The 25,989-nt window shown below is 51.0% G+C and overlaps 1 protein-coding gene across 1 annotated transcript in view; it reads left to right on the top strand.

Annotated features, from left to right (window-relative positions):
- The window catches only part of ITGA9 (integrin subunit alpha 9), a 257,076-nt gene that overhangs the window by 219,909 nt on the left and 11,178 nt on the right, over positions 1 to 25,989 (top strand). The window contains exons 23-26 of the mRNA XM_015564847.1: positions 6,990 to 7,115; positions 8,847 to 8,966; positions 12,556 to 12,657; positions 23,415 to 23,534. Of these exons, the coding sequence (XP_015420333.1) occupies positions 6,990 to 7,115; positions 8,847 to 8,966; positions 12,556 to 12,657; positions 23,415 to 23,534 (468 nt within the window). The remainder of the gene's footprint in view (positions 1 to 6,989; positions 7,116 to 8,846; positions 8,967 to 12,555; positions 12,658 to 23,414; positions 23,535 to 25,989) is intronic.

The following is a 25,989-nucleotide window of genomic DNA, read 5'->3' as shown; positions in this document are numbered from 1 at the left end:
CCTGCTGGGGATTTGGGAGATGATGCTCATACCCAGGTCAAAGCTGACAGCTACAAGACAGGTTACTGAACGTCTCTGAGCCTGAGTTTTCTTAGCTCTAAGTTGGGAGTGAAAAGTCAGGAAACCAGATGTTCCTTCCAGTTTGCCTGCCGCTGATCTACGTCTCTCTCATGCTCTTCTGTCTGGTTGACTCCCCCACTTCACTCTCAGAAATGCCCCAGTTTGGACAATAAATCATACGGTCACCCTACTGATAGCGGTACCCTCTGCACGCGGGTGTTTTAAGGATTCAGTGTATGTCCAGAGCACTTAAAATAGTAGCTAATGTTAGCTGGTATTATTTCTGTTTGTGTTTGAACTTAGTGTAGAGATGAGAATTGGTTTCCTCAGGACGTGAGACATAGAAAACAGATTGGAGGACTTTTGTGTCCCTCCCGTCTTCAGGCCCAGGGATAGATACTGTGTTGAGGCTGCTCTGGTCTGGGATCCTGGGGGAGATCTGTGTCCTCCCTCTCTCACTTTAGGTCCGCAGACAGCTCTTGGTACCTCATGCGGGCTCGTCTCCTGAGGCTACAACATGGAAATTCCATTTCCTCTAACTCTGTTATCAGCCAACCTCCGCCTGGAGAGTCTTTAGTAAAAGCTCGAGATGTTCCTTCAAATAATAACATTCGAAACAAAGCGTGGATTCTCTTTTTTCGGTATCACACCCTGATTCATACTTTGACCCCAGCGTTTCATGAAACGAGGCTCTGCCGGACCACCTGGAGTGTGCACTCCATCCTTAGGCCTGGGCCTTGGAAGCTTCTGGCCCGAAGGCCCCCCCGACGGAGGCTGACCTGGACCCTGCCACCAAGTGATGTCCACATCCCCCTTGGGCTCCCAACAAGTCCCCGAGTCACCATTATCTCTTGGCTTCAACTTGCACCCTGTTTTCCTTGGGGTTGGGACAAGGAGCGGGGAGGGACCCAATGCCAACAGAAAACCCTCAATAGCTGCCTTCGCCGAATGCAGCCGTGACCCTGGGCCCCACATCCCCTTGGCCTTTTCTGTGTGTTTGTGAAGCCCTCTTAGTCACATTCCCATAGACATGGATGTCTTCCAGCCCCCAGGGGTCGCAGAAGATAAGCAGCCGTGTCATGGGAAGCATTTGGACTCACAGAGTCTGGAAAATAGATGAGAAGTGAGTGGGCAGAGGTGAGCAGGGGGCAATGGCCACAGAGTCCTTGGCCAGACAAGGAAACGAAGCTGTTAGACATCGGTGTCGTGGTGCGTGGATGGTCTGCCGTGCAGGAGGAGGACATTCTGCCCCCTGACTTTGAGCACAGAGGCTGGTTAGAACCAAGTTGTGTGCTGGGGGAGGGGAGGTGGTCAGCAATTACTCATCTATTTAATGTGAGATTAGGTGACCCCATCGGTTCGGTTTCCCGTCAGGGCACATGCCCGGTTGTGGGCTCCATCCCCAGTAGGGGGCGTGCAGGAGGCATCCAGTCGATGTTTTGCTCTCTTGTCCATGTTTCTCTCTCTCCCTTCGTCTCTCTGTAAAAATTCATTTTTAAAAAATGCACGGATAGTCCTCCATGTGTGGAATTGGCAACCAAGGCCTACCTTTGTGACTACATAGGCCACCACCCTCATGTTACACCTGAGGAAACTGAGGCCCCGAGACCCGAATGGCAGAGCTGTTAGGAGGCAGAGCTAGGCTGAGGCCCGGGCCCATCGCGTATTTACCAAGGCCACCTGTGCCATAGGACTCCTTACTGGTGCCATGTATGCCCACACCAATCACATGACCTCGGAGGAGTCATGGAATCCGGGCCTCTGGTCCCTTATCTGATAGCCGAGGCCTCGGGACCACATGACCTTGGAGCTGCCTTCCAGAAACAACATTCCAGGATGCTCTGTTCCCCTTCCCACCCAGGACATGGGGTGGCCTGGCCTCCCGGCCAGCAGGCACTCTTATCTCCACGGTCTAAGCCAGTGGTCGGCAAACTCATTAGTCAACAGAGCCAAACATCAACAGTACCAACAATTGAAATTTCTTTTGAGAGCCAAATGTTTTAAACTTAAACTATCTAGGTAGGTGCATTGTTATTAACTTAATTAGGGTACTCCTACAGCTTAGGAAGAGCCACACTCAAGGGGCCAAAGAGCCGCATGTGGCTCTCGAGCCACAGCAGACCTGGGTCACAGTGGAGGACTCTTGAGATTCCCAGGCTTCTAGGCTACTGGTTCCTTCCTTTTGACCCAGGTCACTCAAGGGGGAAGGGATGGCCTCCCCCGACCACCACCCCTCCGTGACTGTCACCCCAGCCCCAGCCTCATGCTCTATATCTGAGAGGCAGAAAGGTGGGTACAAACAGATCTCTGGAGCCAGATGACCTGCACCCTAGCCCTGCTCTGCGCCTGCTCTGGGGGGGCCTCTGCCTCTGACAGTCGTCTGGCCTCCCCTTGCCTCTCGGTGGGGATACTAATACCTCTCACCTGGTGGGGGTGAGGACAGGATGAGTTCGTTTATGTAAAACACTCAGAGCCTGGCACACAGTAGGGCTGCACAGTGTTGGGCATCACTGTGGCCGTCGCATAGTGTATCCAACACACGTGGAAAAATGCTTCCCTTTGGTGACCCTGGCCAGAGGCTGTGCTGCTCCGTTTTAGCTGAGGGAGCGTCACGAGAGGATTCGGGGCCTGAATCAGACCCGTGCCGCCATCGGTCTCCCTTTGAAAGAGGACCACCCAGAACCTCCCGGAAAAAAACGCCGCCTTCCCGACTGAAGCGATTCCCACGAAACCACAGTTGGGAGCACAACTGGCTGAGATTTCCATTCACCACCAACTCCGTCTCCACTCCCCCCTCCAGATGCCACGGGGGCCGATCCGATGTCACATCGATCACATCATGTCACCGTCTTCACCCTGTTCCCAGGCCGCCCCGAGACTCCCGGGACGGGAAGGGAAAATGAGGTTCGGAGCCAGGTCTCTGCCCTGCGGTCTCGGGTTGCTCCTCACCCCGTTGCCCCGCCGTGCCCAGCTCCCTGCCCTCTGGGCTGGGGTCTTGTGGGGCTGGTGGTGCCAGGACCCACCCCCCCCCAAGCATGTGAGTGAAACTGGCTGCTCCCACACTTTCTCTCCTGGGTTAGAAACCCAAAGCGCCCGTTTGCAGAGCCAGAGCCAGGAGGAGCTCTGCCCGCCTCCCTGATTGTAATTAGGACGAAGCCTCCCGCAAGACTCGGGGTTCTGTTGTTCTGAACGAGACCGAATGTGTTTGGGTGGCCGGGCCTGATGGTCTTGGCAGAGGACTGTACGCCACAGGCGGAGGGGGACCATTTCCGAGGCCGGGCAGCAGCCGTCCCCTCCAGAAGACCCACATGCTTCAGGGTGAAAAGTGATTCGATTAAGAATGTGAGCGCACAACTCAGATTCTCCAAGCCTCGATGAGCAACATGCTTTCTGTCGGCCACGTGCTGTGGATGCCTAAATAGAGAGCAGCCCCCACCTAAGCCAACCGCCCACTCCCCTAATTGAGGTGAACTGAACAAACTTTTTTGGCCAACTTCATAGAAATCAAAACTGTGCTGGCCTCTCAGGTGGGGGGTGGGAATTGACTTTGGGAAGGGGCCAGAGGGAACTTTCTGGAGTGATGGACATGTCCTCTAGCTTCATGGTGGTGGTAGTGATGTGAGTGATTTCAGTTGTCAGAATTCATCAAACTGAACCCTTGAGATGTAGTTGGTTGAGCATCGTCCTGTGCACCAAAAGGTTGCCAGCTCGATTCCTGGTCAGGGCATATGCCTGGGTTGCAGTTTGGATCCCTGGTCAGAGCACATTCAGAAGGCAGCCTGCCTCTCTCTCTCTCTCTCTCTCTTCCTCCCCCTCTCTCCCTCTCTCCTCCTCTCCCTCTCTCTCCCCCTCTCCCTCTCTCCCCCTCTCCCCCTCTCCCCCTCTTCCTCTCTCCCTCTCCCTCTCCCTCCCTCTCTCTCTCCCTCTCTGTAAGCATGTCCTCAGGTGAGGATTAGAAAAAATAAATTTTTTAAAGATCAGTGCACTTTCGTGGATGTAAATTTTACCTCAATAAAAAGTTATAATAATGAATTCAATAATACCTACTTAATAATATTTAACTTAATCAGGTAGGTGTATACAGTAGTTCCTCCTTATCTGTGGTTTCGCTTTCCACAGTTTTAGTTACCCACATGGTCAACCATGACCCAAAAATATTAAATGGAAAAATTCAGAAATAAACAATTTATGAATTCTAAATTGCACACCGTTCTGAATAGTGTGATAAAATCTTGAGCCGTCCAGCTCCATTCCACCCGGGACATGAATCATCCCTTTGCCTAGCGTATCCGCGCTGCCTTTGTCACCTGCCTGTTAGTCACTAGTAGCCATCTTGGTCATTAGACTGACTGTCCTGGTGTCGCAGTGCTGTGTTCAAGTCACCCTTATATAACAATGGCCCCAAAGCACAAGTGTAGTGATGCTGGCAATTCAGATGTGCCAAAGAAACGTCATAAAGTGCTTCCTTTAAGTGAAAGGCATGTATATAAAGGGAAAAACATAGTATATGCAGGGTTCGGTACCGTCCACAGCCTCAGGCATCCCCGGGGGGAGGGGGAGTGTTTGGAATGTACCCCCCATGGATAAAGAGGGACTGCTGTACTTAAAATTATATATGAACTAGAGGCCCGGTGCATGAAATTCATGGGGGCAGGGCGGGGGGCGTCCCTCAGCCCAGCCTGCACCCTCTCCAATCCAGGACCCCTCAGGGGATGTCCGACATCCCTCTCGCAAACTATGCCAGGGATAGGGCCTAAACCAGTAGTCAGACATCCCTCTCATAATCCTGGACTGCTGGTTCCTAACCGCTCACCTGCCTGCCTGCCTTATTGCCCCTAACTGCCTCTGCCTGCCAGCCTGATTGCCCCCAATGGCCCCTCCCCTCTGGTCTGGTTGCCCCCAACTGCACCCCAGGCCAGCGTGGTCCCCACACGCAGCCTACTGCTTGGTTGTTTTCAATGGGAAAAATATCCTCAGGTGAGAATTAAGAACAACAACAAAAAAGAGTGACATTAATTTATACCAGCCATGGGCAAACTACGGCCCGCAGGCCGGATTCAGCCCGTTTGAAATGAATAAAACTAAAAAAAAAAAAAGACCGTATCCTTTTATGTAATGATGTTTACTTTGAATTTATATTAGTTCACACAAACACTCCATCCATGCTTTTGTTCCAGCCCTCCGGTCCAGTTTAAGAACCCATTGTGGCCCTGGAGTCAAAAAGTTTGCCCACCCCTGATTTATACCATCCTTCCCATTCACACATTTCACAAAATGATGTTATATACATGTACATTTTTCAAGATCAGTGCCCATTACGAAGCCACTTTTTAGTTGACAGTTTTCCAGAGCCTGTCGTCTTCAGTCTGTCCAATTTATTTGAGATACAGAACATTGTGGGTCCATGTTGAGTGCTGAAGTTTCACTGAAAGACACCCCCATGTGTATAACATTGCAGCACTTGTGTTCCTCGTCCGTCTGATAAGTAATCACGATCCGAACTACATAAGCCACTTGTGTTCTGCTTTCTGAAATGAGCTTTCCAATACTTATCACAACTACAACAATTCCACCCCAGGAATAATCACCGATTATGTATTAAATCTCATTGCTTCCTTCCCTTTAATTCCCTCCAGTGACTTCTGAAAGCCTCCAAAACCAACTGATTAAAATATTTCAGGCCGGTGTATCTTCCCAGGGTTTGTGGTTCAAATAAAGTAATTGAGAAAATACCGAATTATGAGATACTTTTAAAGAATAATAAGTCATAAACTGTGAGATATTTGTAAAGGGAAAACTCTTTCCTAATAAGCCACTTGAGGAAATCTATCTTCCCCTCATTTATGTTCAGGCCTATACTACAAAGTAAATCCTGGCATATGTGTTCAGACCAAAGATAAAATAGAGAATAATTTAGCAAATTTGGGGGTCTTATTTTATAGTTCATTACTAAAGGATTAACATTGTTAGCTTACATTAGAAGTTTCTTTGTGTAAACATTTTAAACGAAACCTACCATGAATGAGAAGTTGAAAAATTATTCAATAAATTCAAAGCAAACACTGTATCGTACTCCAGGGCATTAGAGATAAGAGAGTTTAAACAGACGCTTCTGGTTAGGGGTGGAATTGTAAACACAATCCTAAATTATGAGTTGTTAATTATTAATTTTGCTACTTGGCCTGAAGCTTCCACCAGTGTGATATGATACTACATAAAGACCTTGTTTTTTTCAGCAACTCCTCAACGTAGACATTAAAAATAACTTTGTTCTTAGAGAAATCAACATGGAACAGTGTACACCGTTGTTTTGGGTTTCTATTGGTTTTCATGTTCTGTTGCTCAGCACCATTGCTGTTGCTGCCAGAGGCAAAATCAGGTGGCTGCAAGACACGAGAGGGTTGTATAGCACTCTAGGGGTTCCACAGAACACAGTTTGAGAACCTCTGGTGGTGGACTATATATAAAGGTGGGGTCTCAGAAGACCTGGGTTCAAAACCTGTCTTTTGGACTCCGTGATTGTTGGCAAGTGACTTAACCCGAGTCTCCTTTTCCTCCTCTGGACAAATAGCATGAGTGCTTATCTCTCGGAGTTGTACTAAAAGTGCTTGGAAATGTGCCTTGGAAACCATCAGGTGTAGGTCTGTTTTGTTCCTTAAGACGTTCTGTCTCCTAGGCACCTCTCATGTGCATGTTGAGTGCCATCTCCTCTCAATTATTTAAGGAGTGAGACCCACACTTTCTGTTGTTTGGTCATGTTGGCGCTACTACCTCTGCCTCGCAGCTTTCCCCCCTTACTGTCCACCGGAGAGTGGACCAGAGGGCAGGCTGGCTTTGGGCTTGGCTGCTCCCACCGCTACAGTAAGAGACTCCATGCTCACGATCCATTCTTGGGTGGGCCGCGCTGACAGACTTCTCTTCCTTTTCAGGTGGGCCAGGAGAAGGGAAACTGTTCCTTCCAGAAGAACCCGACCCCCTGCATCATCCCCCAGGAACAAGAAAATATCTTCCACACTATCTTTGCTTTCTTCACAAAGTCTGGAAGAAAAGTCTTGGTGAGAATGTGCTGTCTGGTTGGGTCCCCGTGGGTGGTCCTCCTGAGATGAGAGGCCAGTGCTCTGGTTGGCATGTCTCCTTCCCCAAATCTGGCTTTAATCCGTTATCTTTCAACGTCACAAGGACTGGTGGCCAGCTCCTGTTTTTCAGCCTGAGGTTTCCATCAAAGTGTTCAATTGACATTTCAAATGCCATTGCCCGGCAAAGGGAAAGCCTTTGCAACCCACCGAACTCAAAGTCGTGAGTCTTTTCTCCACCGAGTAGGCGTCCCATCGAGAGGGATGCTCCTTGTACAACCACTTTGGAAAACTGCCAGGCAGTATCTGTTAAAGCTAAAGATATTTGTATCCTGTGACCCAGGAATTCCACTCCCAGGTAGATCCCCAAGAGAATTGAGTACTTGTGTCCCCCAAAAGACATGGACGAGAAGCACAGTCAATGTATCATAGCCAAAAGCTGGGAACAGTCCAAACATCCATCAACCAGAGAGTGTGTAGATGATTGTGGTGTCGCCATCCACGGGAGTATTACAGAACAGTAGAAGCTGCTGCACGCAGCAGCACACATGACTCTCCTATACATATTTGGGTGGCAGAGCTGGAGACCAGAAGTTTAGCAATAGCAAACTATCAGTGGTGATGGAGGTCAGGAGAGTGGTTACTATCTGAGGAATAGCCATGGGAGGGGGCCCTAGAGAATCTGCTTCCGTGCTGGCCATGTTCTACATCTTGATCTGGGTATGAACATAGGTAAAAATATATCAGGGTGGACCCTCCAGATGCAATCTGTTTGCTGTTTGTAAATTATACCCCCATTTCTTATGCTTTTCCAAAGTCCCCTTCCCCCATATCTTTGGTTCCGTCTCCTTAGCTTCTTTTTGCAGCCTAGGCACATCTCATACTCATTTCCGCTCCTGTAGAAGATGTAGGATTGATTGCCGCTTGGGATATTGGGGGTGTGTGTGTGTTTTTACTTACCTAGTGCTGATGATGCGTCTATTTTTTAAAGCGCTTAGAATTGTTAGGAGTAGTGATAACTAGCGGTTTGGTGCCACTCTGTACCCGGCTGAAAATTTTACCCCCCACATAAAGCATCATAAAGGCATGTGTGTACATTTTGGACCCTACAGTGCAAAAGAGAATTTCTCGTTTGTAACTTGAATTTGGAATATATAGGTTTTGGGGGGTGTTTGGGGGGGGGTTTTTTTTTTTTTTTTTTTTTGGTGGTTCACATATTGTCTTGGGCCAACATGTGTTTTTCTTTGCTCCTGTGTTTTCTTGAGCCATATGACTCCTTAGCCCTCGAATCTGCCCTCCCTGAAAACATGGGCATGGAAGTGTATTTGCCGCTGCACAGGCAGATACTCCATAATGTAGGAAATACATCTTGTGTTCATTTCTCATAAGGAAAATGCTTTTGGAATATGTAAATGTGTTTGTTTTTAAAAGCAATGATTTCTTTCTCACAAAATCCAGTTTTTTAGTAACCCGGGAGCTGCTTTCTCCCGGTTGCTTGACTTGAAGGCCTATTCTGGTGCCCACTGGGCAGGAAATCCCTCCATTGCCCTCTGGTGGCGAGAAGGAGTGATCGCATCTTCCCCTGCGGTTCCTCTGCCTGGAGTGGTCTTAGTCATCAGGATAGAAGCAGGTGGAGCCTTCTGCTCCCCCAACGGCCGGGCAGCTGTCTTTGCTCTCACTACCGTTGGTCAGCCCCCTGCTTTTCCTTCTCAGGACTGTGAAAAACCAGGAATCACTTGCCTAACAATGCACTGTAACCTGAGCGCCCTTGCTAGAGAAGAAAGTCGCGCTATCGACATCTACATGCTGCTGAACACAGAGATATTGAAGAAGGTAAGTCCTGAGCCACTGCACCCGCGAGGTTCACTGAAGAGCATCCGGATGGGTTTCTCCTGAAACGCTGCCTGCCCCTTCTGCAGCGTTCCTGGCCGGCGCCCGTGGGAATTCTGCCGGAGGATGCCAGGGGGAAAAAACGGGGCTCGCTATTCAAAGTGTGGACCAAGGGTCCGCAACAGCACCTCCCCTGGGAGCTAGTTAGCCATGCAGAATCTTGGGCTCCACCCCGCACCTGCTGAGTCAGCACCTTCATTTGAACAAGCTTCTTAGTTCGCACGTTTTTCTCTGGCTGTCTGAATCACCTGGAGACCTCGTTAAAATGCAGATTCCTGGGGGTGGAGCCTGAGATGCTGTAGTTCCAACAAGTTCCCTGGTGATGCCAATACTGCAGGTCTGGGGACCACATTTTAGACAAGGAGTTGGCAAACTTTCTCTGTAAAGGACCAATCTATATATATAAAAAGCCAGCAACCAGAACACCGGAACGGCCAGTCGCTATGACATCCACTGCAACCAGCCAACCAGCCCAATCAGGGGTGCGGCCGGCCGGCCAACCTCCCACAGCCCCTCCCCTCGGCTGGCCCCACCCCTGATCGGCTCCTCCCACACCACCCCAATCAGCCTCACACACCTCTCTTGGCCCACAGCCCCTCCCCCGAGCCAGCTCCACCCCCAATCAGCCCCCAATCACAATTGGGGGCCAGGCTGGCTGGCCAACTTCCCGTGGCCCCTCTCCCACCTTCTGCGGTGGCCAACTGGCCCAATCAGGGCCCCAATTGACTCCCTCCCAAACCTCCTGCAGCCCTTCCCCACAGCCAATTTCCCACAGGGGCCCCCCAGGTCAGTGGTCAACCTCCCACAGCCCCCCTTCTCCCCCAGCCCCTGATCAGCCCCCATCGGGGCGGGCTGGCCGACCCCACCTGTGCACGAATTCGTGCACCAGGCCTCTAGTAGTAAATATTTGAGACCTGCAGGGCCATACAGTCTTTGGCTACTGCTCATCTCTGCCATTGTGTCGTGAAAGCAGCCATAGGCGGTGCTCAATCAAATGGGTGTGGCTGGGGCCCAGTGAAACATCTACAAAAACAGGCAGAGGGCGGGGTTTGACCCATGGGTGGTAGTCTGTGAGCCGGGTTTAGATGCCACCTTGTTTCAGAGAAGTCCAACTTTTGAACCTCAAGTCACTTTGCTATTGTGAGTTTATCCAAAGTGGTTCATAGCCCGGCCAGTGTGGTTCAGTGATTGAGTGTCGACCTATGAACTATGAGGTCATGGTTCAATTGCATGGGCTGTGGGCTCGATCCCCACTGGGGGGCATGCGAGAGGCAGCCAATCAATGATTCTCTCTCATCCCTGATGTTTCTGTCTCTCTCCCTATCCCTTCCTCTCTGAAATCAATAAAAACAATACAAATATATAGTTTCTAAGTTCATTAAAAAATACCTCAGTCAGTGAATCAGCGGCCCTTAAAAAATCATACAAATTCACTCTGATTTATTTTGACAGAAGAGCTGCTGAGTACGAAAGGCCACATCCAACAAGATGCTTTAAAAATAATCACATGCGAAGATAACACCAAATATGCATGTTAGCCACAGAGAGTTTATTTATTTTCCTTTGGAAAAACTAGACGTGTCAGTCCGCGTAAGCCCGTCTGTGTGCGAATGAACGTCCTTAGGAAAGTCATTCCAGGGGTATTTTCTCACTTGGGCATGGCAGTCCCACGCTGACCGGAGGGGAATGGGGAGTCAGGATGTTTCCCCACGTCCTGTGTGGAGCCGGGCAGCCCTCCCACACCCAGGGAGAGCCACCCACAGTCCCACTTGCTCTGGTTTCCAAGGGAGGGAAACGGGTTGGGGGCACACTGGGGTCACACAGTAGAGCTTCCCTGTTGCCCCTGTCCCCTGAAAAGGGGCAGAGTTGCGAGAGGCCCGGGCATGAGTTAGAGCACCCCTGGCATCGCGTGATCCCAGAAGGGGGTCTGGAAGCCCCACATCACTGCAGGTGCCGCCCTGGCCTGGGGCCCCAGGTCAGGTGACAGACTATGACGGTAGACATGTGCCCAGCCTGTGTTCCTGACAAATGGGCCTGGTGACAGTTTTATTCCCCACTGTCAGCCAAGCCCTGGTGTTGGCACTGGTGGCGGGAAACCACTCCGATCCCCCCTTCACCCTGAACCCAGGCGGCTGCCCCTTGCACTTCGGTCATTTGTCCTTAACCTACAGGCCAGGCCTCCAGCCTTCCTTGTACCCAGCTCTGCGGCCTGACCCTCTGCATCTCCCTCTCTCTCCGGGATCCGTGGAGACCCTTTGCCAAGCAACGTGTCCCACTGACTCTGTCCCCCAGGGTCACCCGGTCCAGTCTGCGCCCTAGGAGCAGAAAGCCAGCGGGTGACTTCTGCGGGTGTTGGAGGGTCATCCTCGCTGCAGATGCTTTTTCAGCAGCAATGCCAAGCCTAGGAGGAGGCTGACCTGGAGGCCAGATGGGTCCCAGCTGCTCCAGGTGCTTGAAACTCGGTGTCCGGACCACAGCCCGCCCCCCTGGGGAGAGGAGCGGGAGTGGCTCCAGGAGCCCCCCACTCCCTGAGGATGGGCGGTGCCAGCCCTGTGGTTCGCCTGGGCCTCCAGTGTGTTTATCTTCCTTTGACCTCAAGGTCTGGCCCCAGACAAGGGAATTTGAGGTTTTATTGTTTTGACCTTAAGTTTCCATGTGAAATGTGGGATCTGATTTTTTTAATTACCAGGGGACTTAGATTCCTTGGAAAGGGTCCTTCTCCCACAGCCACCAAGGCCTGTGCTGGGGCAGCTTCCTCACAGCTCAGCCTCTAACCCAACAGCCTCCTTATCACGGTTATTGTACCTGAGATGATGGTGATAATTATTAGTATCCCAGATTGAAAATGCGATCTGGCCCTTTCCTAAGCCATATTTTGCCAACCCCTGTCTTCTTCCAAATTCCTTCTCCATCCCTGCCTGGGAGCCGTGTTCTGCTTTTCTGGGTCAGTGGCTCTGACTCTGCGCCTACCCGGGCCCCTGTCTCTTTGGTCCACAGCCTAACGTATTAGCCCGATGCTTCCTGCTTCCTCGTGTTTCCATGTTAAATGGCTTTGAACCCAAAACATCTTCATTTAGGAGCAAAGAAAGAGTTAAAAGTAACTGCTGGGAAGGGTTGGAGGGTTGTGGTCAGGGCGGGAAGATGCTTGCGAATGTAAATCAGATGCCTGCTGTGGAATGCCAGGCTGGGTTTGTTTTACACAATTTAAGCTGCATTTATTCTCTGCTCTTTGTGACTACATCCATATCAATACCCAATGCCTGGCTCTCTGCGCTCGGAAACCACAGCTCACAAGCTAGCAATGTGCTGGTGGTGGGCAGACTCCTTCGTTTTTCCGCATCCTCCGGGTATGAAAGAATTCTCCAGGGAGCCTGGAGATCTCTGCCTCGGGGATGCCTGGGAGGGGGAGGTATCTGATTCAGGGATACAGTTTTTGTCCGGTCCGCAAGGAATCCTGGCATTTCGGTTCTGCCTGGTCCCCAGCCATGGTCACTGGACGATCTGACGGTGAGTTGTGCTGTTCCCTCTGCAGGACAGTTCATCTGTCATCCAGTTCATGACCCGGGCCAAGGTGAAAGTGGACCCTGCCCTGCGGGTGGTGGAGATCGCCAACGGGAACCCAGAGGAGATGATGGTGAGTCACCCCCTCTTCCCCCGCCACCGCCCTCCTCGGAGGGTGAGGGAACCTGGGTGGCTTGGTGCTGGAATTTGAGGGTAAACATGGTCTCTGAGCCAAGAGGCTGGCTTTGTGGTAGGCCCAGGACCATGCCTGCCTCGGCTCCCGGCCCCCGGGAAGGACTTTGCGGCCTGCTCTTGTCGGGATCGCATTGTTCTTTAGGAATCCATCCTGGAGTGAAGGCTCCCTCCTGTGACCCGCCAAAGGAAAGAGTCTGGAAGGGCCCGTGACAGGGCTTGGGTTTCCACGCTGAAGCCAAGGCTATTTTTATCCTCCGCAGACCTTTCTCTGCAACCTCGGCTGCCTCCCCCATGAATTCGCTCCATGGATAAGCCCTGGAGGAAAACAAGTCCGAGTAACTCAGAGAGGACGCATCCAAATCGCCAAGCCTAGAGCCTTCTCTCTCATTCCCACCTCCCCCTGGTTCTCCATAAAAGGCAGTTGGCTCACAGGCCACCAGGACGCTGGGTAGGGGAGAGGCTGGAGGAGAAGCGTGGCCTTGGCTTTTTGCTGCCTTTGCCTGGGGCCGGGAAGCTCACCCTTTGACACCCACACTCAGCTCCCAGGCACCTGGGAAGGGGAGACAGCAGCCTGTGAACTGGTTTTGCCTATGAGCCGGGCGAGGGTGCCACCTTTTTGCATCTCCTTCCCTGGAATTTGCCTTATCTCAGGGGAGACTTGACCCTCTGACCCTCTCTTGGAAGAGTCAGTGCCGCTGGGACAAATGTACAGAAGTGGTATGTTCATAAAGATTTTTTATTTACAAAAACAAAAACAAAAAAAGGCCCTAGCCGGTTTGGCTCAGTGAATAGAGCATCAGCCTGAGGACTGAAGGGTCCCGGGTTCGATTCCAGTCAAGGGCACGTACCTTGGTTGCAGGCTCGATCCCCAGCCCTGGTCAGGATGCATATGGGAGACAGCCAATCGATGCATCTCTCTCACATTGATGTTTCTCTCTGTCTCTCCCCCTCTCTTCCACTCTCTCTCAAAATCAATGGAAAAATAATGGTGGGGCGAGATTGTTAACTTATTTTCTGATAACAGTGGAGACACCACATGTCTAAATGTTAGGATGGGATTGGGCCAAAGCCCATCCTCTAAGACCCTGGTTGGGAAGGGTCCAAGTAGAAATCAGTCTCCAGGGACCTCAGTGACGTCTCAGTCCTGCTGCCGGTGGTGGTGAGCAGGAGACAGGTCACCAGCTGGGGCAGGACTTCCGTGTGAATCTGTGGGTGGTGAGGAAGTCACAGCTGCCCAGGACCTGGCCGATCCGGGCTCAGCGGGGAAGGCCTGTCAGATGTGCAGCTTTCCTCCTCTCCACACTGGGGAACCGTCCACACAGTTGTTTCACTAATAGAAAGCGAATGGGATGGGGTGGGGTCACGCTGGAACCCTTCACTGCCAGCGGCCCTTTTCCTGGCAGGTGCAATCTGTCAGGTTGGCTGGGGCCTTTTGCTCTCTGCCTTTGGGCCACGTCACTGCTAATTCAGACGTTTGCCCGGGATGTGAAGGAGAACGTTGACTCACTGCTCATGGTCATAGCGCTGGTTAGAGTCTTATAGAATGACATACACGCCCAACACGAGAGCCTTGGAATGTTGTGGTGGGCCACAGTGTTCCCAGCCAAGAGCTGATGGAACCACCCTGGCCGGGGAGCTCAGTTGGTTAGAGCATCCTCCAGATATGCCAAGGTTGCAGGTTCGATCCCTGGTCGGGGCACATAAAGAATCAACCAATGAACGCGTGAATAAGTGGAACAACAAATTGATGTTCTCTCTCTTTCTCTTATTTCCTTTCTCTCTCTCTTAAAAAAAATCAATAAAATTTTTTAAAGAGCTAATGGAAGTGATTAACAGGTTCCCTACAGGTGGAATCCCTTGTGTAGATTTTTTTTTTTAATCTGTCACTGGGAACAGGGCCCTCGATTTTCTGGAACACTGAGCAGTGTGTGGGATGCAGGGAGACATTGCTGAACATCCTATTGTTGGATAGTGAGTCATCTGAACACCCTCAAAACACCACTTCCATTCCTTACTGTTCCATTGCGAGCGTGGGGGTGACACGTTCACTATTGAGAGTTCTTTGGAAGAAGCTGTCAATGCAACTGATTTTTTCAGTACTCCCAAGAAAAAAAGCAGCACCAGCGTCGCCCACAGTGCCTGCCCCCTTCTTCCGCCTTTCCCGGACTTGGCTTTTTCAATCCAAGAGTTCCGGTGAAGTTCCACCATCTGTTCTCAGCTTTCCTGGCAGGAAAAAGAAAAAATCTTCTCTGAGAAGGAAGGTTTGCCTTTTTAGAACAAACTCGTTCTTTCCTGCGTGATCCTTCCGAATGCCTGGCTCTTTGTCGGTCGTCCCTCTGAGGGGAAATTTCCATAGAGGGCAGCCACCAAATTTCAATCAGGCAAAAATGTCACAGGATTTTAGATTAGGCCCCAAATTGTTCTGGCTTTGGAATGAACAGGAAATGTGCTTGCAGCTGGTCTCGAGCGGGGTGGGGGTGAGAAGAGGAAACAGTCGTGTGGGTTTTCATTTATATTTATTGTAGAAAGTATTACAGATGTCCCCCCTTCTTTTCCCATTGACCCCCCTCCACCCTGCACCTGCCCCTCCCAGGCCTTCACCACACTAGTGTCTGTGTCCAGGGGCTATGCACATATGCATAGAAGTTTCCCGGTTAACCTCTCCCCACCCACCCTCCGCCCCCACCTTCCCTCTGAGATTCGTCAGTCTGTTCCATGCTTCTATGTGTCCGGATCTATTTTGTTCATCAGTTATTTTGTTCATTAGATTCCACATAACAATCAGCTTTTTAATCACCTCAGGTCTACATGGTGGTCAGCTTAGCTGATAGGGAAATCCAGTGACTCCCCTGTGACCTTTTGTGTCTTTTCTTGTTATGCCATGGAATGAGTCACGCGATACAGAGCATGTAGGTCTTGAGGCATTTGCGCTGTTTATTAAGAAACTAGAGGCCCGGTGCACGAAATTCATGTATGGGGAGGGTGTGTGTTCCTCAGCCCAGCCTGCACCCTCTCCAATCTGGGACCCCTCGAGGGATGTCCAACCACCCACACTATACGGGATCCCTTACCAGCCCATTTGCCCCTAAATGCCCTCCCTTGCAGGCTTGGTCCATCCTAACTGCCCTCCCCTGTTGGCCATCTTGTGTCCACATGGGGGCAGCCATCTTATGTGTTGGAGTGATGGTCAATTTGCAAATTACCTCTTTATTATATAGGATAGATCTGGGAATTAGCATGTGTCTGAGACCAACCACACCAAGCTTACTTGGCTTTGTATAGACCCAAACCTGAGAGTCCCAGGTGAGACCTGGGGAGCAGCATTAGATGCCAATAATATGTTGAATTTCCTAGTCAGCCCAACCTTCTTCATTTCGGGGAGAGTTGCCAACAACTGAGGTTAGAAACTTCCCCAGGCGAGCCAGGAATCTACAGGTTTCATTCTGCTACTGCGAGCACCACCCACACTTTCTTCTCAAACCAGATGAGGAGCTTATATGAATTACCTCGCAAGTCCATCTTCTTGATATTTTAAAATGGCAGAATGTACGAGAAATGCATAAACCCACGAGAAAGAGTAAGTCCTTGGCACGTGGAGTTTGTGCATAGGGTGAGGTCTTGGGTGCAAGTAGGCGGCCAGGCCGGCTCTGTCTCATTTGGGCAGAACCAGAGGGATGAGGAGGATACCTGGTCACTCTCAGAATTGCCAGGGAGGCTGGAGAACCAGAACGGGGGTATAAGAGGAGTCAAAAAACCGGGGGGCCTGGAAGAGCCTGGCCCATGCCCTGGACACAGCCGTCCCTGGGTTCTTGTCCCCAGGGAGAGCCGGCCACTGGCATTTCTGGCTATTGTAGCATAGCCTTGCCCCGAGACACACAGAGGAGGAGGCCCCAGCACTACACGTGGGTTCAGCACGAGGCTGCTGAAAAGTGACAGCTGTCCTTCCCACGTGCTTCTCCAATACCGAGGGTCGGTATCTGGCCAGCCAACCCCCGGCTCTTCTTAGGGCTCCCTCTGAGCTAGCACCCTTGTTCACCATCTCCACCACTGCATTGGCACTAACCTTGGGGCAAGCTGCATCATCTTGATGCAAAGCCCTTGCCTGGTGCGCCCACCATTCGGGTAGTAGGAGGTCTCATTGCACACAAGATGGCAAGGACAGGATGGGCCCTTTGACAGAATTCTCTCGTGTCACTCTCACGTCATCCCTGTGAACTAGGCATGACTGTTCCCATTTTCTCTTGGGGAAACTGAGGCTCCAGGAGGCAAGGAGACTACCAGCCAGAGGTGCCACAGCCCTGCCCATTTGCAAGACCCGAGGCTTCTTTGATCCCTTGTCCCTCTGATCCCGCCGTACCGTCGCCCCGTCGCCCCATGCCCACACACAGCGAGAGCCATTCTGAGCAGGAGGTCAGCATCACGGTCTTGGGTGGAAGACAGCTGGCCCTTTGTCTCAGGAGCGCCCTTGGCTCTCGTAGCCTCAGAAGCACATCATGTTCAGACTGAGATGCCTGTTGATTCTGGAACTCGTCCCTTTGTGGCCAGGTCCCCACGCAGATGCAACCTACTCATCAAGGGGAGGATTGGGGCTCCTCCAGGGCCCGGGGCAGCATGAGGTCACGGAGGGGCACTCTCCTCCTCCCTTTCAAGAGCAGTTCTGAGGATCCGCAGGAGGAAGAGAAATGAAACCTCTCGGCCCAGCCCTTGGCCCGTCCTAAGTGCTCAGCAGATGTGCCCCATTCTTGTCAACAAAGGGATTAGCGCCAGCCCGGCTTATTCCCCTGCAAATTCTAACAGGTCGAGGAATTTCTGGACCCGGGTCCGGGCAGGCATGAGCAAGGTTGACATCTGTTTATCTCAGCGCAGACTTGCAGCATTGATCTTGCCAGATGCACAGCTTATTTTCTGCTCATTGATGTCGTCTCCAGGAGCCTCCCGCCTCCCCCCAGCTGATGGGCTTTCTGGAGGCTGTGATCTGAGAGCAATTTAAGATATGGTTGGGCCAAGACCATTTCTCCCAGCCCCCACGGCCCTCCCCGGCACCCCCTCCCTGGCTATTAGGTGTCATCAGAAGCAGGTGAAAATGACCTTTCATTGTCCCACATGCTCTTCTCTTTCCACTTTTTATTTGGCTGCAGAGAGGGTCTTGCTGTTGAAATTGACCTCTAGCCCATTGACCCTCCCCTGGTGTGGGTGTGGGTGTGGGTGTGAGTGTGGGTGTGGGTGTGGGTGTGGGTGTGGGGTGGTGGAATTGACTGAACTGACCCCCCAGCTTGAGACAGGTGGGCCCCATTGTGGTCATGCCCTCGGGCCTTATGGAGACCAGAGCATTTCCAGCTGTGAATTAGGCATAGTCCCAATGGTCAGAATGTGGAAGCTTCCAGAAACACAGAAGTGAGCCTGTGGTTTAGGTTCACTGCTGCCTCGACCTGGAACTGGGCTCCTGGTTGTTTCCTGACGCCAGCTTGCCAACTTCCGGTGCCTTAGGCTTTATAGCGGCAGGCAGGGGGCCCAGCGTCTGGATCTGTCCTCCTCGAAGGCTCTGTGGAAGCAAACCCTCATGCTCCTCGTTTTCTTGTTCTAGATATTGGCATCCAACACATAAGCCCTCCAGCTGCAGACCACAGCCATGCCAGCATCCATCCCTTCGCTGGTCAGAACCCCTGCCTTCCCCATCTGTCTGCCTCTGACCACCCTCTCAGGCTATCAGGACCCCGCCCCCTTCATCCTCACTCTCTTTTCTCTTTTTATACCAGATGCATAGCTCTCCCTTGGGGAAACCACTCGCCCTGCACCCCTCTTACTGGGGCTGTTTGTTCCTTGAGCCCCCACATAACGTTCTCCTTCTCCTCTGCATCCGTTTTGCAGCTAGAGGCCTCTCTGCCGCCATGTCACTCCCCTGCCGAAAACCCTCCACAGCCTCCCATTTTCTTAAGACGGAGCATATAACTCTCACTGTGGCTGCAGCCTTGCCTAGCTCTCCAGACTCATCTTGAACAACTTCCTTCCTCTGGCTTCTGGTTCAACCTGTTTGCTCCAACCTCACATCTGCTTATCCTCTAACTCTCAACTCAAGCTGTTCAGCACGGAGCGCTCCCTGACTGCCATGCCTAGCTCAGGCTTTTTAGGACCATGAACCTCTCCCTGGGGCCACTTTCCAGGGTTACACTTTTGCGTGCATGTGTCTCTCTGGCCAGTATTGTCTATAAGCAGAAAGCTCCATGAGAGCAAAGACTGCCTGTTTTACTCATCAATGAGTCCCCACAGTCTTGGCAATAGTAGGTGCTACATGTACATTTGTCAGATGGATGAATGGGAGCAGGTGGGTGGGTGGATGGACCAACAGATGAGTCGGTGGGGTGGGCAGGTGGATAAATGGATGGCCAGGACTTCTTCCAAAGACATAACATTTGCAGATGCATCTTTGAAGTAGAGCAAGGAGAAGCACAGAGACTCCAGCTGCCAGTCCCACCTTCTCCTTGCTTGCAGACTGAGTCACATCCATGCTTCACCTGACGTTCTGGTAGACAACGCTGACTTCATTCATTTGTGCATTCATGAGTCACGGCACGCATCCCTGCCTGTGGTGTAGGTGACAGGAGAGCATGCATTTCACCCTTTGTTCTCGAAGAACTCACAGTTTGTGTGGGTCTGTAGACAGGAAGGTACATCATTACCTTTCAGTGAGAAGGACTTAGAAATGGGACTATGGAGCACTCACTGTGGTTTCACAACTAAGCTTTGTGGAGCTGGGGGCTCCCTTGAGTTGGCTCAGGGGTGGCTGGGGCTGGGGTGGAAGTGGAGTTGGAGGGTGAGAGGCTTGGGAAGGGGCTGAGCAGGCAGGGCTCTGGCTGCCCATCTTTACAGAGATTCCACATTCTTCTGTTTTATACATTGAGATGCTCCAGTAGGGTTTTCTCTGCTAAAAGCGTTGGAAATTGCCATGTTTCCAGAAGCTCCGAGAATGATTCATTCTGCTGAAGAGAGGAGTGGGCAGGCTTCTGGGAAGAGGGGGCGCTGGGGCAGGGCCTCTCTCATTAATTTTGTTTAACTTGGCTCTAAGTGCTCAGTGAGAAACATGTTCAATAGTAAGAAATAGAAACGAAAAAAGCAGCCATCATCTCAGAAACCACCTTTGACTTTTAAATGTTTCTACTGTGTTGTTGTTGTTGTTTTTCTGCAAAGCTGAAGTCTTCTATATATTAAATTGATATCCTGATTTTCTTCACTCACCATTAGAACATTTATTATTTCCCCCCTGTTACTGTCACATTTTCAAAGAACTTAAAACTTGGTATCAGTCAAAAAGTTGTCCTACCTGGCATCTTGGAGCAAACTCTGTCCCTTTCTCCTGAAATGTGGCCCCGACCCAGCAGCCCTGGCCTGCCCGGGGCTTATTGGACATGGAGAGTCCCCGGCCCCCGCCTGCCTGGCTGTTCAGAACCCGCCCTGTGATCGGGTTCCCTGTGGTCTCGCACACGTTGAAACTTGAGAACAGCGCTGGTGCCACCGGCCTGTTTGACCTTCTAGGACCCAGCTTCTGTGAAGTTCCATGTTAACCCATAGGAGAGGATAACTGATAAACGACTTCCACCAGAAAAGATGAAAGTGATTTCGGTCTGGCTGAAAATATAATACAAAAGGTTATATAAGCTATAATATATGCACGTCTCGGGAATTATCGAGTTTTGTATCTAGTTTCAGAATTCTTTTGTTTGTTTGTTTTTCCGTGACTACACATTTACAGTTGTGCTTATGGAAAATAATACAGTAATTAATAAGTAATAATATGAGAATAAATGCTAGCCCAGCCGGCATGGCTCAGTGGTTGAGCATCAGCCTATCAACCAGGAGGTCACAGTTTGATTCTGGGTCAGGGCACATGCCTGAGTTGCAGGCTCGATCCCCAGTGGGGAGCGTGTAGGAGGCAGCCAGTCGCTGATTATCTCTCATCGTGGATGTCTTTCTCTCTCTCTCTTTCTCTCCCCGCTCTCTTCCTTACTGAAATCAATAAAAACACATTTTTAAAAAATAAATTCTGCATTTCTGGTGCTCACAACTGTAAACCGACTTTTGCCCCACCCTGTAGTCAGAGCCTTCTTCGAACTGCCTCTCCCAGCCTGCCAATTCCCACAGTAACGGATGAAATGCATCTTTAATTAACATGTATTCACTATATTTCTATATGAGAGTCATGGTTTACGTTTTTGAGAATCATACTGACAGCCAGATTTATCGTCGCCATTTTCAGTAGCTCTGTGGGATTCCACTTCATGAGTGATCATGACTGACTGACTGACCTGTTGCCCTGTGGTTGGACATTCAGAATATTTCTACTTCTGCACCAATTTAAATAATTCTGCAGTGACCCTCTTTGAATAGAAAACTTTTCCTGTTTTGGGTAAATGTTTAAGTGCAGAACTCATGGATCAAAGGGTAGAAACAGCTCTACCGGTCTGGATAGAGTGTTGTCCTGAGGACTGAAGGGCTGTGGGTTCGATTCCAGTCAAGGGCACGTCCCCAGTTGCAGGCTTGATCCCCGTGCAGGAGGCAACCAATAATGTGTCTCTCCCACATTGATGTTTCTCTCTCTCTGTCTCTCCCCCTCCCGTCCACGTCTCTAAAAAGCAATGGAAAAAAAATATCCTCGGGTGAGGATTAACAACAACAAAAGATAGGAACGTTTGTAAGGTGAGCAGTATTGGAGTTTGTCACACGGGGAACAGAGAGGCATTCAGAGGGATAAAAAGCCAGGTCTCACAGGGGAGATGATGCTCATTGGCCAGAATGTCATGAATACACGAACATCTGGGGAGGGGACCAGCTTGTACCCTGTGCTGTCATACAGATTCAGTATAAAGGGAAGCCGTCGATCTTGTAAGCTGAGAAGCAACGTGATGAGTCCTGTGTTTTACAAAGACAGCAGCCGTGAGGCCTCTCCCCACCTCCTGAAACGGTGCTGGTGAGAGAACAGACCTGACCTGGGGCAGCCACTGGGGGTGGGATGAGGGGTCAGAAAGAAAAGATGTCTAGAGACGGGATGCGTCGGTGGTGGAGGCGAGACCTGCTTGTCTTGTCTGTCCCCGGAGCCCAGGCTGCTTGTCTTCCCTTTGGGTTTCCATCTAAGATGGGACTTCTTAGACCCGCAGGCTGCTGGGATCTCCACCCACAGGGAGTTTATCCGAGCCGCGATGGGCGGGAACCGGCCCTGCCAAAGCATCGAGCGCACGTCCAAGAAGCTGACCGGCATCACTAAAAATAATAAAAGATTAAGCACGCATTCCGGGGAAGTGACGGCGCATTCTTGCGGAACTTGCCAGACTAAACTGTAGCGAAAACTCTCCCTGTGTCTGTCTCCACGGAACCAGACCTCCCGGGCGGCTTCGCCGGGATGCAATGTCCCCGAGAAGCCAACAGGGTCACCCAAAGGGCTGCTCCTCGCAGCTGCCCCCCTGGGAGCTCACAGCCGGTCTCGGTGCTTCATGGTCAACAAGGCGCTCCAGCAGCTTTTATTCCACGACCGCACGCCGGGATCTTACAGAAACGATGTCATGTCCCTTTCAGGCCCCAGTCCACAGAGGAGGACACAGAGTCGTGTCCTGGTGGCCTCAAGTCACGCTTCTTGGCCAATAGTGTCATGTGGTTCATCTGGACAGACAAATGGAAAAAAAATAAATGTTGGAGGTGATTGGACACACGGCTTCTTAGAGGCAGGAACCCAAAGGCATGACTCTGACTTTGGGGCGGGACTCTCTCATCGGAACCAGATAGAAAACAGTGGGCTTAGGTGACAAACGTTAGAGCCCATTGCCATCCCGCCACCTCCCACTCCCAGGCACCCCTCCTTCAGCGTGGCCTCGTGCCTGAAAATCATCCTTGGTCAGAGCCCCTGCATGGGTGGCTGGATAAACCAACAGCGTCTTCACACGGTGAGATGCCGTCCAGCAATGAGAACAAACGGGCCACAGCCCGGCTCAGTCTCCCAAACATGATGTTGAATTCCAGGTACATCGAGGACAAAAGCAGGGAAGGCCAATCCAGGCTGGTGGAAGCCAGGCTGGCATTCCCCTCGGTGGGAGATGAGACTGGAAAGGAGGGTGAAGGGGCTCCTGTGGGGCTGGTCACATTCAGAACTCGATCTCGGTATGGGTTCCGCAGATGCGCTTAGCATTGAGTGCGTGGAAACTCCGTGAGCTGTGCACTTAGGTTAGGTAAACCTTTCTCTATATTGGATGTCAATAAATCATTTTTAAAAATTAAAAAGTAGCCAACCATGCCCGACCTCAAAAAGAATGTCCCTGCCAGCCATGATGATGCTAATAGGAGCACGCCCCCCACTCCCCCACACGTCCTGGGTGAGCTCTGCCAGGTGCTGTGCTGGGGGTCTGTCTGCATTACCCTTGGCTTCTCTGGGAGATGCTGTTCTATCCCTGTTGTGCAGATAAGAAAAATGAGGCTCAGAGAGGTCAGGGGCTTTGCCCAAGGTCACACAGCTAGTGGGCATGCGTCGCAAAGAAGCCTCACGTCCGTTCCCAGAGCGCCTGCCAGGTTTTGTAGGCAGCTTTTCTTCCATTTGCCTTCAGGTGGGAAGGGGTGGTGTCTGCTCTGGTTCACTCCAAGCCCAGGCTGGGCTCCGTCCTGTCAGCGCCACTCCCGGCAGGAAGCTCTCTCACTCTTGCTCCCTTCGCCTCCTAGGTGGTGTTCGAGGCCTTGCACAACCTGGAGCCCCGTGGCTACGTCGTGGGGTGGATCATCGCCATCAGTCTGCTGGTGGGGATCCTCATCTTCCTGCTGCTGGCCGTGCTGCTCTGGAAGGTGAGTCTGTGATCGCGGGTCCCCAGACGCCCCCACCTCTGGGCGCCCGGCCCTCCTGCCTCGCGGGTGAGAGCCTCTGGGAGAGGATTCCTGCCGGAGCATCCTTCACGAGGCAGGTACGGCAGACGGGTGTCAGCGTCACTCCGAACAGGAACCTGGGAGTAACCTCTGGGACTTAGGTGGTGCACCATTTATTTGGGGTCGGGGGGAGTACAAGGTACAAGAGAAGGAACTACAGAGAGACCCACTGTTTCTGCTGCATGTGGAATAAGAGAGCGATTTCTTGGTAACTGAGATGGGCTACAGGCCCCGAGTCCTGCCAGGGCCGCTGCATCGTAACATCTCCCACCCCAGGTGCGTGGGTAGGTGACCCGGTGTAGCCTTGCCCCGCCTCCTTCCCCAGGAGCACCTGCTCATCCTTTGTGACTTACCTCTTGTCGCTTCCTCAAGGAGAAAGGGGTGCCCTCGCCCCAAGCCTAGGATGGTTTCTTTGCCTCACAGTCTGCTCTCAGAGAGCTAGGTTCCTTACCCTTCAGAGCCTCTGTGTTCACCCACAGCGTGTCGGTCATGATCCGATGAAGGTCTGTGTCTCCCACTGGCCAGCCATGTTCCTGGTGGGTGGGGCCCTGTCTGTTCTTGTTTCCACGGTGTCCCGGCTCCTACAGTAGCGCCAGGGACTGGAGCTGGGACTCCCGGACACCAGAGCCCTGCCTTCCCAGATTTCCAGGTTTCAGATGCAGGCGGAAACAGCCTCTTACATTATTACAAATGGATGCTTTACATTTAAATAAGTAGTTTTGTTGGGATTACAAAATAATTTGTATTTAGTGTTTCAACATAATAAAAGTGGGGGGAAAGCAAAGCCCTAGCTGGTTTGGCTCAATGGATAGAGCGTTGGCCTGCGGACTGAAGGGTCCCGAGTTCGATTTGGGCCAAGGGCACGTGCCCAGGTTGTGGGCTTGATCCCCATTACAGGGCTTGCAAGAGTCAGCCAATCAATGATTCTCTCTCATCATTGATGTTTCCACCTCTTTCTCTCCCTCTCCCTTCCTCTCTGAAATCAATAAAAATAAATTTTTAAAAAGAGGGGAAAAAATTGTAAAGCACTCAGAGTCCATGTCCCAGAAATAACCATGGTGACACAGTGCTGCCTCTTCCTGGCCCTTTTCTGCAAAATAGACACGGGCCAGGCATTCTCCTGGTGTTGGCTCACTTAAGTAGCATGTTACATGCTTGTTACATTTTCCCAGAACATGCTTGATGTATTTTCAGGTGTAAGACCTCTAAAATGAAAGCATTGGGCTTAATTATTCATCTGGAGAAGTATAATAACTACACTTTTATCTAAGAAGTCTAGAAACACAGGAAAAAAATAGTGTTTTTATTGTACACTAGATGCCCAGTGCACGAGATTTGTGCACTGGTGGGGGGGTGTGGCCTGCAGGGATCAGCATGCTGTGGGAGCACCACTCATCCCAGTCAGCCAAGCAGCGCTCCCACTGTGGGAGCTCACTGATTACCAGGGGGCAACGCCTGCATTGAGGTCTGTCCCCTAGTGGTCAGTGCTTGTCATAGTGACTGGTAAACTGGTCGTTCTGGTCATTCTGCTGTTTGGTTGCTGGGCTTTTATTATATAGGATTTTTCAGATTGACAGTTGGACTTAATCGCTGATGGCTTTAAGTTTAGAGATAAGTCACCTGAGAAGGTGTCTGGAAGTTGAAGAACAGTATTTTGAGCCCTGGCTGGGTAGCTCAGTTGGTTAGAGTGTCGTCGCAATACACCAAAGTTGCAGGTTCAACCCCCCACCCCACCCCCCGGTCAAGGGCATAATACAAGAGTTAACCAGTAAATGCATAAATAAGTGGAACAACATATCAATGTTTCTCTCTTTCTTTCTCTCTGCCCTTTCCCTCCCTTCTTCTTTCTAAAAGTCACATTTTAAGATAATTTTTTAAAGAAAAGTACACTGAGCATATTACATGAAAGTACGTTTATCTTACATCCCATGCATTTCAGACACCAGGCGTCTGTTCACAGTATCTAGTCATCTTTCCATGTCGTTAACAACCTGTTTCCAGCACTGCCTTAAGGCTGCAGGGCCCGCGGATTACTCACCCACCTCTGATGTTGGAATTTAGGTGGCTCCCAGGTTCACACTTCTTTCAACAGTGCCGCAGTGAATAACCTTGGAGCCAAATATTTGCACAAATCCTTCGTTATGTGCTTAAGATGAAATCCTGAAAATGGCATTACCGAATCAAAAGAAATGTGTATGTCAAGCCTTTTATCACATATTGCCAGTTGCCCTCCAGAAAGGTTACACCATGCACCCTCCTGTAAGCCGTGTATCCTAAGTGCCCAATTTCCTGTATATTTGCCAGTAGTGGATATTACCTTTTTTATTTTTTTTTTAATCTGCCAATTTGTTGTTTGTTTAATCAGTGTGGCCGGATG

This window comes from Myotis davidii, unplaced genomic scaffold (assembly GCF_000327345.1).
Source record: "Myotis davidii unplaced genomic scaffold, ASM32734v1 scaffold81, whole genome shotgun sequence".
In the NCBI taxonomy this organism is placed as follows: domain Eukaryota; kingdom Metazoa; phylum Chordata; class Mammalia; order Chiroptera; family Vespertilionidae; genus Myotis; species Myotis davidii.
This window is presented reverse-complemented; position numbering and strand designations above follow the sequence as displayed.